The 16,093-nt window shown below is 38.2% G+C and overlaps 2 protein-coding genes across 3 annotated transcripts; one reads left to right on the forward strand and one right to left on the reverse strand.

The window, feature by feature from the left end:
- Window positions 1–2,220: 2,220 nt before the first annotated feature.
- Window positions 2,221–3,801, reverse strand: LOC122973402 (ribonuclease P protein subunit p20-like). Of its 2 annotated transcripts, none has more exons than XM_044340874.1 (2): window positions 3,705–3,801; window positions 2,221–2,957 (listed from the first exon to the last, which is right to left on the reverse strand). In XM_044340874.1, exon 2 carries the CDS (start codon window positions 2,825–2,827, stop codon window positions 2,456–2,458), a length of 372 nt encoding a protein of 123 aa, XP_044196809.1. In that variant the 5' UTR covers window positions 2,828–2,957; window positions 3,705–3,801; the 3' UTR covers window positions 2,221–2,455. The 2 variants fall into 2 exon arrangements, with proteins under 2 accessions (XP_044196809.1, XP_044196808.1); XM_044340873.1 differs by having other exon boundaries at window positions 2,221–2,973; window positions 3,705–3,797.
- A 1,107-nt stretch (window positions 3,802–4,908) lies between these two features.
- Window positions 4,909–13,843, forward strand: LOC122973393 (up-regulator of cell proliferation-like). The gene is made up of 4 exons (XM_044340860.1): window positions 4,909–5,097; window positions 7,636–7,697; window positions 7,850–7,928; window positions 8,292–13,843. Exons 2-4 carry the CDS (start codon window positions 7,692–7,694, stop codon window positions 12,974–12,976), a joined length of 4,770 nt encoding a protein of 1,589 aa, XP_044196795.1. The 5' UTR covers window positions 4,909–5,097; window positions 7,636–7,691; the 3' UTR covers window positions 12,977–13,843.
- Window positions 13,844–16,093: the final 2,250 nt, after the last annotated feature.

Consider the following 16,093-nt stretch of genomic DNA (forward strand, 5'->3'; position numbering starts at 1 on the left):
TGTTGAAACAAGACAAAACACACATTTGCTGTAGAAACACAGCTTAAGTTGTGTGTGTGTTTGCCATTGTGAGATGAGTGTCATGTAAACGTGTTTAATGCATGTTGAAATAAGAATAAACCAAAATCCAGCCCCAGCTGTGTGAGCCACAGGACTGCAGTGAGTCATTAAACTGCAGTTATGGTAAAAAATTTTCAATTACTCTTGGCTAGTTTTCATCATCATAACACATCAGAAAAATACAAGGTACTTTGCATTGATGGCAAGAGTTTGGATTGTAGGTAACACACAATGTTATCATTCAGGGAGAGGTAGTAGAGATGGGGGACTCCTACAAGGGTGCAACTTGACAAAAGGCTGGTGATGCCAGCAGACTAAATAAGCTGGTAAAGAGGACCGGCTCTGTGGTCAGGTTGTAACTGGGCTGATGGCAGATAGGGAGCTCCTTCTGCAACAGACTCATTCAACTGAAGTGTAAGACAGAACGCTTCAGGTGCTCGTTGATGTCCACTACTATCAGATTGCACAATAGCCCCGACCAAGCCAGGTGTAACCTTCCTTCACTCCTCTTTTCAACCATACACTGGCTTACATACCCTCCCCATATACAGTACATATACTGAACCCAATAGTTACTGTGCTAACAGTTATTGCAATGCACTTTTTGTCCACTATGGCTTTCATTATATTGAAATTACTACTGCAACTACTAAATGTCTTACTCCATACCACAGAATGACTGAACAACTGTACAATGTTACTGTAAAATAACATAATATACTGTCCTTCTTTATGTCATATCATTTTTACACTATGCTACTGTACTGTTTTATTATCTCATATTTATTATATGTAATGCATATTCATATTAATATGTTGTATAGACACATCACAATGTACAGTACATATGTATGTGTATTTTTGTATGTACTGTATATAGTTTCCCTTCACATTATACTTCATTATGCATAAAGGGTGTAAAAATTCTAATCTATAAAACAGATTTTTAATATTAATTCCAAACATACTGTATCTACTACTATCTACTGTCCAACCTTATCTGGATTTAAGATAATTGCACTATTGGTTCGGCACATATATTCATGCCCATCAGTTAGAGTTATATGCTGTATACATCATTCTAATTTTAATCTTTTTTGTTGTCTCTGTCTCCCTCTTTCCATCATTTTTACCTTTTTCTTTCTTTACATCATGTTTCTATCTACCTCTCAGGTTTATTCTTATGACCACAGTTCCTCAACTTATTTCTCAGCTATTATTTGGGCTTCAGCACATAAACCCACACACACTCTGAGATGATTGTACCTTGAAATGTAGATGTCAACCATGGAAAGGGTGAAGCACACCATGACCAAAATGAGACCTTTGGGAAGCACTGCTCTTGCACTTTGTGTGTGGATGTACTTGTGTGTGTGAGTTAAGACTGCAAGTTTAAATCTGTACGTAGTGTGTATGTGTCTGTTTCCAGTGAGTCTGACCCCTATACTCATATCTTTAGAGTGAACTGTGGAGTGGAACACCTAGAAAGTATTGATTGCACCTAGAAGTTGGAGGCCTGTTAGGTTGCGACAGGGCATCTATTTCCAATATCACTGCAAAAATGAATGAAGCCTGACCCACATGAGTTTAACATTGTTCAACCATGCCTCACAGAAACAGTCTCTTTTATTAGATTTGTTAATATAATGTTAATATATTTTATAAGTTGTATAACTGCTATTCATACAGATTTTCTACTTTTAAGCTCCAGTCTTTTTTTGTGTGTGTCAGATCTTTAGGATTTTAGTTGGGCTCATGTTCTCATGTGTAACACTGAACACATGTGTACACATGCTATAAACATTATTTGAGAGTATGTTGTTGCCACATGGCGGCATGGAAGCAAGGTTGCTGAATGATAACATCCTGGCATGTGTATGTGTAGCAAACTACTGACATCTAGTGGAGGTTCACTACAACAACACCTACCTGAATTGCAAACTTTCTCAGTTTTTCCTAAATATTTCTACATTTAAAAACAGACATGAAACTGTGAACACTTGTGCTGCTCTTAGGCCTTAAAATTAAAGACAATTGTACATTTACATGTCGACAAGTATTAAATTACATTGAGGTTTCATCTGGCAAACATCACTGTTGCTTCAAGACATGCAAACATAAAAAGTGATGACACTAACAATTTTTGACAAGACACAAAACTCGTGACAAAAGAGCATAATATATTCAGTCCAACTGGAGTATTCCTACACAGTTTACTGATACATGTACAGCCAACACACTGTATGTCGCTCCATTCTGCTGCTGCCGTCATAGGTCTCCACACACTCAGCCCCATCAGATAACTCTGTAATATGTGTCTACTGATTAATGAGGCAACAAACAGGACTAATAGAGAACCTCTGCCTGACACACATCAGGGAAACCTCTATCCAAGTCACTGTGGGTCAGGGTAGAAAACCTTAATATGAATGGCCGAGTTGTTGCGTGTACGTGTCATGGGCTCCCCAGCCTCATCAGGGTCTTCAGGTTCCAGGTCATCCACAAGCTCTACCGTGGAGGTGTTGGCTGCCAGCTGCAGCGCCCCCTGGCTGCTGGCCTGCAGCTGAAGGGCAATGTTGATAGCTCTGTTGATGGCCAGGCCCAGGCCATGGACACAGATCTCCCTGTGACCCCCACCTTCCAGCAGCTTCTGACAACGTGCCAGCTGAGCCCGGAAATACGTCTTCATGTTGACGTAGACATCGTTCCGTCTCTTGGGGAGTTTCCGAGGGAGCCGTTTCCGAAGGGTGTACTCTACTGGGTCCATCCCGTGTGTACAGGGGCTGTCTGAGGGATGGAGGACATCCCTGGGTTGCGCGGCTCTGTCATGTCCCTCAGAGTGTGTGTGGATGTGTGCTGAAGCCCAGATAATGGGTCATGTAACAGTTGCTCCCATTCTAGAATAAAAATATACTCATGTATAGAGAAATGATAAGAAAGTAGAAAATAAGAAATATGTTTTAAAAAAGAGAATATTATACTACAATATATAACAATATATACATAAAAATAGAAAGTAAAAGATGTAAAAAAAAAAAAAAGTGCATATTACAACATCACATTACAACAGCATCATCGCATGTTTAGACTTCAGGGAGGTCTTGACTTGCTTATACACAGATTGGGTGGGTGGGGGGCACACACATACATAAAAAATATGAAAAAAGTCACTTTTAGGGACAATTGAGATTTTAAGACCAAAATACAATTTGGAGCATGTTGAATTCAATAAAAATTAAATCTGATTGGTAAAAGTGGTTTTCATCCCCAAAGGAAAGGTGTCCCCAATCAACTGGTGTGTGTGCTGATGAAAGTCCCCAGTTGTGACCCAGTCAAGTGCAAACAAACAAAACACACACACACACACACACACACACCATAGTAGGGCTGCCACTGATTGATTATTATCATTACCTCTTTTTCTGCTTATCATTATCTTGATTCATCATTTTTGTCTATAAAGTGTGATAAAATAGTGAAAGATGCTGAATGCAAATGAGACATTTTTACTGGCATGATGTGTTTGTTTTAATTATGTCCCACGTGTGAGTGAATGGAAATAAACGTGTTTCTTGCTTCATAACAACATCTCATCTTGTCCAAAAACCAACGTTTAGCTTAAATCAAACAATTAAAACGCTTACAGACGACAGCAACAAGTGAACACTTTGTCGATGCTAATGATTTTTCCGGTTCACTGTTTTCTTCAACAGCGGCTATCTAGCACCACGCATTGATGTATGAAGAGAACTCTCTTTATACATCAATGGTACCAACAGAACAGACTGTTTCTTCTTCTTCTGTTGTTTAATGGCGGTTGACAAACACCTTTTAGGCGCATTACCGCCACCTACTGGATTGGAGTATAGACCACAAAAGTTGCTATACTATTACATTCAATTCTTCTATTAATTCCTGTGTTTTCTAAAAATCTGAAAATATCCCTGTACCCTACATCACCTGAACTCCTCTGCAACATTTCTCTAATACCAAGTGTCATGTGATTCCTTTGGAGTGTAATTTTAAGTGTCTGTCTCTCTTGTTGATATCTAGGACAGTATAAAAATAAATGCTCCACATACTGTTCACAGCATGTTTATTCATGATGTTTAATGTACTGTTCTGACCATTGAGACTATTTATTGTAACTGTATAAAAAACTACAATCATTAGTTTAGTCTACACAAAAAGTGAAGATACATATTCTCCACTTGGATCATTTTATCACCATGTCTACTTTCATTTTTAAGGGTGATTGAAATGCAGATCTCCCTCTGCATTAAAATTTCAATTATAGCAGGTGAACCAGTTAATGATCAGACCCATGTAGGTTTAGTATGAACATGAATCAGAAGTTTAAAAAAAAAAAAAGTGGTTTATATTAATTAGTTAATTGAATTTTGATTTAATTCCTTAAAAAGTCATTCATGACAAAACTGTGCTTTTTAAAATTTAGAATAAATCCAGGTGGAATTTCCTCTCATTTGCTTATTAAAATACAGTTGTACTGTACATCATTTTTATATCGCTTACTTAGTTGCTATTACTATTACTGCACCAAAATGTGTTTGTGTATGTCAGACAATAATCATGTGGAAGACTTTGTGTTTACATGTATATTCCTTTATTTTATGGAGAAACTGTGACATGAAATCAGCATTGTGTGATTCTCGTGGTCTCCACATATTTTTACTGAATTCTGCAGCACAGCAGGGAAAACAACTCTGTGCATGAATTAAGCCATCTGTGGTGGCTTTAAGTTTTATCATGTGATTTACTGTAAAATTAAGTTTCGTTTTCCGGGAAACCAGGTGATCCTGAAAATTTCTCTGGAGACCAAAAGTGAAAGTGGCTTCACCCAGCGGAATAAAAGAGTCATGCACCTTCTGGAGGACCGTCTCGGCATACAGCATGCAGTGATGTTCGACGCTTTATCTTCAGGACAAATAGACGCTTGAACAAGTACTGCAGTTTAGTTGAAACCAGCTCCTGGATAGAAGAACGTATTTTTACTATGGGGAAATCTTCTCTTTAAAGGTGAGTTATAATTTTGCTTCGTCACTGATGTGATTTGTCCGTTATGTGATGATGGGAGGACCTGAAAAACAAGCCGAACAATGTCTAAGTGTTCGCACAACAGATTATGAATGTAATCTGATACTCAGTAAACTTGTCCGTTCAACCTTGTTGTGACAACTTCAGCCTCGCACGTGCTGCTGAATCATGCACACTTTTTTTTTTCTTTTTTTTTTTTTTACTTCTAAATGTTTTCAATATTTTTTATTGACAAACCTGATTCTTTTATGTCTGGTTGACTATAATCTTTCTCAGATGATCAAATATCGATTTGTTTAACTGCTCTTATTCACAGTCTCAGTCTCTATACCAGGCGGGGCAACTGAAAATGTTACCCACGAGTCTTCTCAGAGATACTAAAGAAAACATTATCATCGTTAATGCAGTGATTTTAATGATTCATGTGTATTCATCCGGCCTCTATATACCGATGATAGTACATGAGTATACTGCGGACCGCGAAGGCATTGTTGGAAAGTCTCTGCGGAACCGGTGGCCTAAAAAATCATAACAATGTCTGGTTTCACAAGTTCAGCAGAAAAAGACAGCCCGCATTTTTAGACCAGATTCTCAGCTATATTTGTTGGATTTAGAACAATTGAAGTATTCACTGCGGGATACTCACCAGGCAAATTTCAATCATAAAGGGAGATTGCGATCCTATTTATAGGTTGAGAGGGGCTCTGGGCGGTTTAGTAATTTAATGCCACTTTTTTCACCCAAACAATAATGTCTGCGCACGACAAATCGGTATTTATGCCTTTAAAAAAATTGTGGGTATTTTGTATTTGCAAGGACACAGATAATCAATCACATATTTTCAAACCCTTAATATTTAAAGGCTGACTGGGATAAATGATCGTTGTGAACTGGAAAATAATGTACAACTATTCCAGATTTCTCCCACAGCCCAACATGTCAGTGAATTTACTACAGCCTGCAAGTGTTAATATGAGTGTCAGTGTGGATATTTGTGCATGTTGTTGTAACCTGCTTCCTGTTTATGATGTAGGGTGTATTCTACTTCCTTCCTCTTACTGCATGGTAGATAGGCTCCAGCCCACCATGACACTGCACAGGATTAGAGAGTGTAGAAATCAGTGGGGGACTCAGACTATCTGAGGGGATACATTTAATGGGCCCCCTTCAGCAGAGAGCAACGATGCATGTTTGGTAAAAAGGCTTCATTCCCAATTAAGAATAAAATTTTATAAGGTGACTCAGAATATAAAGAAAACAATACCTTTGTATTAAAAAGTATTTACTCTTTAAACATTTATTTTACTAATATCTCTGCAATAAAATACAGGGAATGGGCAATGTTTTAAATGTTTTTTTCTCAAACACATCTGTGGTAAAAACATGGAACTATTAACGTTTTGAGAATTAGCTGTTTTGAGCAGTCTTGTCAGGGAAACATGAAGCAAGATTAGTGAAATCAAAGGAGAATTCTTTTTGCCATGAGTTTGTAAATGTTAATGACCTTGTTATGGTCAGTTGCGTTGTCCCTCTCAATGGACAACAGCAGAAGATCTGAGAGCCTTCCTTCTCCACATCTTTTTCCAAACTGGGTCTCGAGCAGCTTCAGTTTGAGAATGATTGTCGACTGATGCAGTTTTTACTGTTAAAATAGGCTGTGCTGACCCAAAGACAACAGAACAATCTAAATGGGTGTGGCTGAGAAAACTAGTGAGTAGTACTGTACCAAAATCAACTGAATGGAATAATGTCAGCTACAACAACTACAAACTGTTTTTAAAGTGCTTTAATTACCTAATGGTCAGCCAAACATAAAGAATACATTAATTTCTACCATAATGGCCAGTTTGTTCCATCGTTAGGGCATCTTATAGGGCAAAGTATCTCATGTTCTTCAGCGGGAGGGCACAATGTTTTTCTCACATATAGGGCACCCTATAAAGCACATTCACCATGTTTTTTGTTCATTAAATCTCATCATGACATCATGTTTTCTCACAACTTATGGCATCCCAGAGGAAACCATACAGAACCTCCAGCTTATCCCATTACAACAACAACTCATAGGGCATTGCATTACAACTTGTGGGGGTTCTTTATGGGACACTATCACATGTTCTTCCACTGAAAGGGCATCTATGAGGGCACTTCATTCCAGATTGTCATATATAGAGAGGCACTCTATAGGGCACTGCATCCTGATTTACCCTTTGGTGTGTTTTCTCCTTTGTGTGGGCACCTTGGGGGAAATTTTATAATGTTTGCTCTACTGCTCTACCTTAGAGGGCACTTTCACAGTATTTTGTTGTCCTCAGGGGCACCAGGGTGGCGGTTGCCTCCCCTGCTCCCCCCTGAGTCCACCAGTATTAGAAATGGTCCATATATGCCCATGCAAACAGTGGTTCTGGCTGAGGTTTGTGCAAGGATTTTCTGGTTTGGGTCCATAGTAAAGCAGGCTGCATGGTATTTTAAACTTCTTTGGTAATAAAGCCTTACAGACTTGTCTCTTATTACTTTCAGTGAGAAGCAGCTTGAATATCTGCACTGGAAGCGTGGGATGACTGAGTGTTTCCACAATGGAGGTAAATTGCTCCTTGTACATCTTCAGAAGGCGAAATTAAAATAAAATTGCAAAATTGTCTCTTATTATTTTCAGTGAGAAGCCATCACCTCATGACTGGATGAGTTGATTTAACACACCTGAACATGCATATTCTTATTCTTATTTGTCAAGGACGTCAGTGATGAAGATTCATTTGTTGATCTGTACAGTGCAGAGGACACTCCACCAACACCACAGACTGGCTGCAAGGGTGAGTGTCAACAGATTGATGCAAGTGGTAAACAGAAGACAAACTGGTGTGGATTAGCAAGCAGCCAGCCTATACTGTTAAAGAATTGGCAGCAAGTTTGACATTAAAGCTATAATATGTAACTATTCCGCATTAAAATGTCAAAAAACAACTAGACCTATGTTATATATTTTGTTAAGTTGTGTACTTACACTATCCTTAATTTTAATCAAGGTAACAGTCCGTTTTGATTGTTATTGTTTGTTTTGATTGAGAGACCCCTAGTGGCTGAAATTACATATTGTGCGTTTAATTAATAAATTATAAATGCAATCCTGATTTTGATAATCCTGATTTTGATAATCATTGTCTATATATTCACAGAGACACAAATGGAAAGCTTATTGGAGGATCTGGGCTTGGAGCAGCACTACAAAGAGAAGCTATCCCTGAGCACAATACTTCAGATTAATGAGAAGACCATTACTGATGAACCTGTCAAGCGTAACTCAGATCTTCCATGGTATTTTCTGAAGAAACTGATGATGGTTAATGTGACAGCTAGGAATGTGAAATGTACATCAGTATGTGACTCAAACTGTGATGCTGCATCAGGGAATACAGGGTTAGATCTTGATAATCTGCTCAACAGTCCAAATTCAGGTGACATGCTAAACCCCCTCGACATAATCACTGCTCTCTTTCTGTGTTCTGATGGTTTTGTACAGCAGGAAATGGCACTCAAAATGTCTATGTGTCAGTTTTCTGTGCCTCTGCTGCTTCCCAATTGTGAAACAGAACAGTGCACACTCATGCTGTGGGCCATGAGAGACATTGTTAAAAAGTACAGACCTCAGTCCCTTTCTGTATCCAAGGGCTTCATTGAAGACAGAGTTGTTCTCTCAGATCTTCCAATGATATCTTTTGTGAGACTGGGTGAATGCTCCTTGTCCAAGTCAGAGATTCTCAATAAGCTTTTGAGCAATTCTCAGCAGTACCATGACACCTTTGTTCACTGCAATATGGAGTGTGGCGACAGCCCGAGGAGAATATCTAATGGATTGGTTGAAATTACTTGGTACCTCCCTTGTGGAAACAAAAACATGGATCTTTTCAGTGAGCCGGTTGCTGTAGCTAACCTTCGTGGGGACATTGCTTCATTTGAAACACAATACTCTTTTTTGTGTCAGACATCTACAGCAGTTTTTGTATTCTTTGACAATTTGGACTCTGAGTGCAGGCTACTGACCAACCAACACCACAAGGCACAGATCTACTTGGTGGGCAACCATCAAAGCAAGCAGTTCAGTTTAGATGCTCTGAAAAAGGTAGCAACCAAGTTGGGCTTGACTAACAGCAACATTATTTTGAAGACTAAGCAGATGAATGATGCAGACTTTGTGTCAAAGCTGCGGAACACAGTCAGGGATGCAGTTGAGAGCTCCAAGAAGAAAATGCGAATAGAGCAGATGACTGACATTGCCTATGAACTGGGAATCTTGGTTGATGAAGACTCTCCAGAGTGCCAGACTGCCAAGAAAAATGCAGATGCCATCACTGCAGAAATTCATGACACCCTTAAATACAAAGAAGCTCAGCTTCCCAGGCAAGGGAAAATATGGAAAGATTTGACTTGCTTAGAAAAGGAAGAATTTCGTCTTCAAAAAGTTGGATCTGAAAACATAGAAATGTACAAAGGTAATCTTAAGGTACAGAAAACAAAACTTCGGGGAAAACAGAACTCTTATGACATATCAACTGCTATGACATGCTTCATCAACGCAGTATCAAGCCCAGGAATAGAGAGGTGCTATTTCCTGAAATGGATGCGTATAAACCTCGATAACCTGTCTCGAGAAAAACTGTCTGATCTCAGGGAGCAGTACAAAAAGAAATGCAAAAGTTCTGACAACAAAGAAGAGATTAAAGACATTGACAGACAACTTTCCAACAGCTCACTGGGGACTGAGCACTTCTTCCGTGAAATGGGTCAAATCTATGAAGCTTCAGTTTCCCTTCCAGAAACACACCCATCACGTCAACAATTACAGCACCTTCCAAAACTCTGTGCAGGATTGTTGCTTGATGGCTTTCCTCTTGAGCTTGTAGATGGAGATGCATCCAACATACCTCTCAGATGGGTGAGTGATGTTCTCTCTCAGCTCAATGTCTTGGTGTCTCCTAAGAGCAAGATATTGGTGGTCACAGTTCTTGGAGTTCAGAGCACAGGAAAGTCCACTCTCCTTAACACGATGTTTGGAGTGCAGTTTGCCGTCAGCAGTGGTCGATGCACTCGAGGTGCTTTCATGTTGTTAATCAGAGTCAATGAAGATGTCAAAAAAGTACTCAACTGTGACTTCATGGTGATCATTGACACCGAGGGCTTAAAGTCACCAGAGCTTGCACAACTAGATGATAGCCATGAGCATGACAATGAGCTTGCAACACTTGTTGTGGGGCTGAGTGATATCACCATTATCAATATTGCAATGGAGAATTCAACAGAAATGAAAGACATCCTACAAATAGTTGTGCATGCTTTTCTCAGGATGAAGGAGGTAGGCAAAAAGCCCAAATGTCAGTTTGTTCACCAGAATGTGTCAGATGTTTCAGCCCATGAGAAGAACTTACGAGACAGGAAACTGCTCTTGCAACAGTTAAATGAGATGACGCAGGCAGCAGCCAAAATGGAAAAGAAAGAGGAGAACAAGAGCTTCACTGATGTGATGGAGTACAGTCCAGACACTGGGAACTGGTACATTCCTGGACTTTGGAATGGAAACCCACCAATGGCACCAGTCAATGCAGGATACAGTGAAGCTGTATATGAGCTCAAGAAGAACATCATCCAAATGTTGGGAAATTGTAACTCATCTGCTAACAAAATCTCTGAGTTTACAGAGTGGATGTCAAGCCTCTGGAATGCAGTAAAGCATGAAAACTTCATCTTCAGCTTCAGAAACAGCCTAGTGGCTGATGCCTACATGAGGCTTTGCACAGAATTCAACAAATGGGAATGGGAATTCAAAAAAGACATGTACACCTGGGTCACAAATGCTGAAACAAGAATTTCCAATTTTGGGAAATTTGCTTTGAAATCAGAGAAACATGACATGAGAGAACTCCTCACAAGTTTGAAAAATGAAGCTTGCACAGTGCTGTCTAAATGGGAGACAAAGATTCTTGAAAACTTGACAAAGTACTTCAAGCAAACAGAGGGTCATGTCTACCTAGTTGAAGGATACAAAGAGGAATTCTCAAACAGTGCAAAAAGCCTTCGACGAGAAATTCAGAGCTCTGTACTAAATCAGCTCACAGCAGCAGCAGAAATCAAACAGGGAATGGCAGAACTTGATAGAGTCAAGAAGAATCACACAAAACAATTAGAGGAGAGAGTGTGTGCATTAATTGAGGACTGTCGGAAGAAAAAAGTCAAGATGACAGACAAAGAGCTAGACAAAGAATTTGATGAGATGTGGGATAAAACTTTGAAGGAACTATCTTTTTGTGAACAAAAGGTAACAGATGTCTTCACCAGTGTATCTCACAACTTGAGAGCAAATCTCTCACATAAGGGCAGTCATGCAAATGAAATACTGAATAAAAAAGACCTGAAAAATTGTGGACAAATGCCTTTCAAATATAAGCCTACAGTTGAAGGAGCCTTCAACCAATTTAAACACACTGTGAAAAAGTTGTTTAACAAAGATCAAGTAGTGGCTATGCAACAAATGGCTGACAGCATCATAGCTGCTTGTGAAGACATTTTGATACAGAAAATGGAACGAAAAACCAATTACCATGAAACTTACATCCTGGAGATCCTACACATGATTGATGAGAGGCTGCAAAACAACCAAAATCTGAAGGCAGACATTGAGTTTGAAGTTTCTCTGAAACAGTACATTTGTGGATTTGCAGCTAGAACATTTCAGAAAATGCATGAAGATTTCATACATGTGAATGATCCCAAAACATGCCTCAAACAAAACAAGGAAAAGTTCCGTGCAGATTTCAAAGATGTGTTCAATGAACGAAATCAGTGCCAGAAGAAGGCAGAAGAATTCACTGACAGATGCTTGAAGCCTGCAGTCGAGGACTTTGTCAACCGCTCCTTGGGTCCTGACATCATTGGTGAAATGCTGACATGCCATCAGTTCAGCACCCGGATATTCTTCCAGTATTCAGTTTTACAGGATTTGCTCTCCAAGGATGACTTTGAAAACTATCGGCGCTACATTTGCTCATATGAGGGTTATGTAAAGGAATGGACACTCAACCAAATAAAAGAACACTTCGCTGATCCGTCTAAAGCGTTAGAGTTTGAGTATCGACACGTTCAGTCAAGTATCAATAGCATAAACAATGTCATCAACAAGGCCAAAACAGGAAGGAGTGGCAACTTGAAGACATTTGTTGAAGATATCTGCAAAGCACTTGGTGATAAACTGGTCATTTCCCAGGATGCTCTTGGAGCTTTCATGATCCTGAACAATGCTGACAAGGAACAGTTTGCTCACTGGCTCACACAGTGCGTGAAGGACATGGCCCAAGCTCTTAGAGAGAAGTTTAAAAAGACAAACATTGAAATGAAACTAAGAAATCTCCACGTGAGTCCTCAGAATGAGCTTTTCACCAGACTGATTGGATGTGGTAAACAGTGTCCATTCTGCAAAGCGCCTTGTGAGGCAGGAGGAAAAGCACATACTGAGCATTGGACTTCACTACATCGGCCAGAGGGTTTTGGTAGATACAGGTGGAATGCCACAGAAAAACTTGTCACTGACATATGTTCTTCTGCTGTGATCAGTGACACATGTTTCCGCTGCGATGCTACTAAGGATGAATGGCACCCTTACAAGCGTTACAAAGAAATTTTCCCAGACTGGAAAATTGCTCCAGATGTAAGCCTTGAGGCCTCAGACTACTGGAAATATGTAATGGCAAAGTTCAACCATGAATTTGCTAATGCATATAAAGCAAGGCCTGCTGATATTCCTCCAACTTGGAAGAATATCACACTTAAGCAGGCAAAAGTAAGCCTGAAAGAGTCATTCAACATCAAATGAGAAACGACTAACATTTCCTCCTCGTGATTTACACATGTGCACATCCTCCTGCTTATGTTCATTTATCCTCCTTTCATATTGTCCGTGCTTTTTAAAAAAATTTAACATAGAAGAGAATCAGAAATAGTAACATAGTGTATATAAGATGACAAGGATATTTAACTACAACAAAAGAAAAAATCACTACATGTAGTGCTCACTTCTACCTACGATTTCATGTAACGTGTTTAATAAAAAATGTTTTTATTCTTTAGACTATTTTATTCTTTGAGTCAACATATGTCAGGAGCACATGTTACAACATTGCAATCATTAAATCTGAGCTTGCATTTTATGATTTTGTGCAACTGATTACTTTCATTATATTGCAATTGGAAAGATGTACGCAGTTATTCAAAGTATCAAACTGACAGTAAAGTATCTGATATATGAAATATATACAGTTTTAAATGAAAGATTGAATATATGTGGTATTGTCAACATGTATGCAGGATAGAAAGGTTTTTTTGGATCAAATTATGATTGATATGTGATTTTTACTTAGAATATAGAATTGTTTGTCAATGTGTTTGTGAAGTTTTTGGTGTCAAATATTTTCTTTTTTCTTAATGAATCAAAAGATAATTTAGTCCATATGTCAACATTTATACATAAAGTTTTCAAAATCAAATCAAGTAAGGTTTGTGTTTTTCAAACTCACATCACTTTGTTTTTTTTCTGTGAAGTATCTAGTGCCATGTACTTACATTTTTAAATGAATTAAAATATCAGCATGTATGTGGTATTGTCATAATGTACCAGAGACTGTGTATTAAATGATTACATTACTTACTTCTATTAACTTAAATAAAGAGACAAAATCAGTTATGAATGTCTTTAATGTTTTATTTGAAGTCTTGGGTTTTTTCATTTGAAAAAGAATGTTGAAACAAGAGAAAACACACATTTGCTGTGGAAACACAGCTTAAGTGTGGGTGTTTTACATTGTGAGATGTGACTCATGTAAACGTGTTTCATGTGTGTTGAAATAAGAATAAACCAAACAGCCCCAGCTGTGCGAGCCACAAGACTGCAGTGGGTCACTGAACTGCAGTTATGATCAAACTTGTGGCATCAAGGCTGGAGATGCCAGCAGACTAAATAAGCTGGTAAAGAGGACCAGTTCTATGGTCAGGTTGTAACTGGGCTGATGGCAGATGGGGGGCTCCCTCTGCAACAGACTCATTCAACTGAAGTGTAAGACAGAACGCTTCAGGTGCTTGTTGATGTCCACTGCTATCAGACTGCACAACAGCAACTGTGACCCCAGATCGAGCCAGGTGTGACCTCCCTCCACTCCTCTTTTCAACCATACACTGGCTTACATACCCTCCCCATATACAGTACATATACTGAACCCAGTAGTTACTGTGCTGTTACAGTTATTGCAATGCACTTTTTGTCCACTATGACTTTCATTATATTATCATTACTAGTGCAACCACTAAATGTCTTACTCCATACCACGTTATGACCGAACAACTCTACAATGTTACTGTAAAATAGCATAATATACTGTCCTTCTTTATATTGTCATATCATTTTTACACTATGCTACTGTACTGTTTTATTCTGTTATCTCATATTTATTATATGTAATGCATATTTATATTAATATGTTGTATAGACACATCACAATATACAGTACATATGTATGTTTATTTTTGTATGTACTGTTTATAGTTTCTCTTCACATTATACTTCATTCATTATGCATAAAGGGTGTATAAATTCTAATCTATAAAACAGACTATTAATATTAATTCCAAACATACGGTATCTACTATTTTCTACTGTTCCACCTTATCTGGATTTAAGATAATTGCAGTATAATTATTTTGTTTTGCATGTATATTTATGCCCAACAGTTAGAGTTATACATAGTATACATCATTCTAAATTTAAAACAAATTCTTTTTTGTTGTTTTTTCTCTCTCTCTATTATTATTACTTTTTTCTCTATTTGTATCACATTCTAAGGTTTCTTCTTGTGCTGCTGTAATGCTAAATTCCCTCCTGATATCAATGACGTTCGATCTTATCTTCATTTTATTTCAACAGCTGCATAAAGAGATGGCAGTGGAGACACTGGGGACCAGTCTCAGGGTGGAGGGGCATTCAGCACCATCCTGATTTGACCACATGGTACCTGGTGTTAATAACAATAACATCTGATATAACAGTTTTATTTATGCTAATGTAGGATACCACATTCATTCACCTAGTACTGCAATTAATTTGCTTAAATGTATAATAAAGTCATCTTGTGTTACATTTGTGCTCCTTATTTTATTACTGCTGATACCAAGTCATATCAAGATCTAAGGAAAATATATTGATCAGTTAAAAAAAAATCTTATCGTTTACTTGTGATGTCTATATTGTGGCTTGTTTTTAACTCATCTGTCATGCAGATCTGGATTGAATAATATCTTACATGTATTACAAAAAGGTGTACCAAGCTTCAGTCAAGTTATGCCTCAAATCAATTCCAACAAATTGGAAAAAGGGAGACGTCAGGCTGAAAAACTGAAATCAGAGCTGCTACACGTGTTAGGGTTTGTGCATTTTCTTCTATTAGGAAGAGAAAATGCAAAAAAAAACAAACAGGATGGAGGAAACTCACCCCTCCCCCACAGCAGGGTGTGTAATAAGAAGTTGTGGGCAGGAAAAGATGAGCTATGAAAGACGAACGATTAATATGTAACATAAAGCCATATAGTGTTTAATACTTACATATGAATTAAATCCAAAGTTCTATGAGCAGACCATTAAGACCAGTGAAATATACACAGAAAAGTCATATTTTTGTTGTTTCTTATGTTATTTTGATAAAATGAAAAGTAGCTTGTCCTTATTAATGAAACATATCAACTTAACCCTTTATTTAGTATATGTTTAAGTTCAATCCCTTTACAGTATGATATTTCTTTTAAAAAACATTTAATGGGGACAGAGAAGTTTAGTATGTGGTTTGGACATGCAAATAGAGAGTTTCAGTTTAGAGAGCTTCATTTTCTTGTAACTCACATAACTGCCAACTGTTCATAGGAAATGACACAGAAAGCGACTGCACCC

Source organism: Thunnus albacares, chromosome 22 (genome assembly GCF_914725855.1).
Source record: "Thunnus albacares chromosome 22, fThuAlb1.1, whole genome shotgun sequence".
NCBI lineage: Eukaryota > Metazoa > Chordata > Actinopteri > Scombriformes > Scombridae > Thunnus > Thunnus albacares.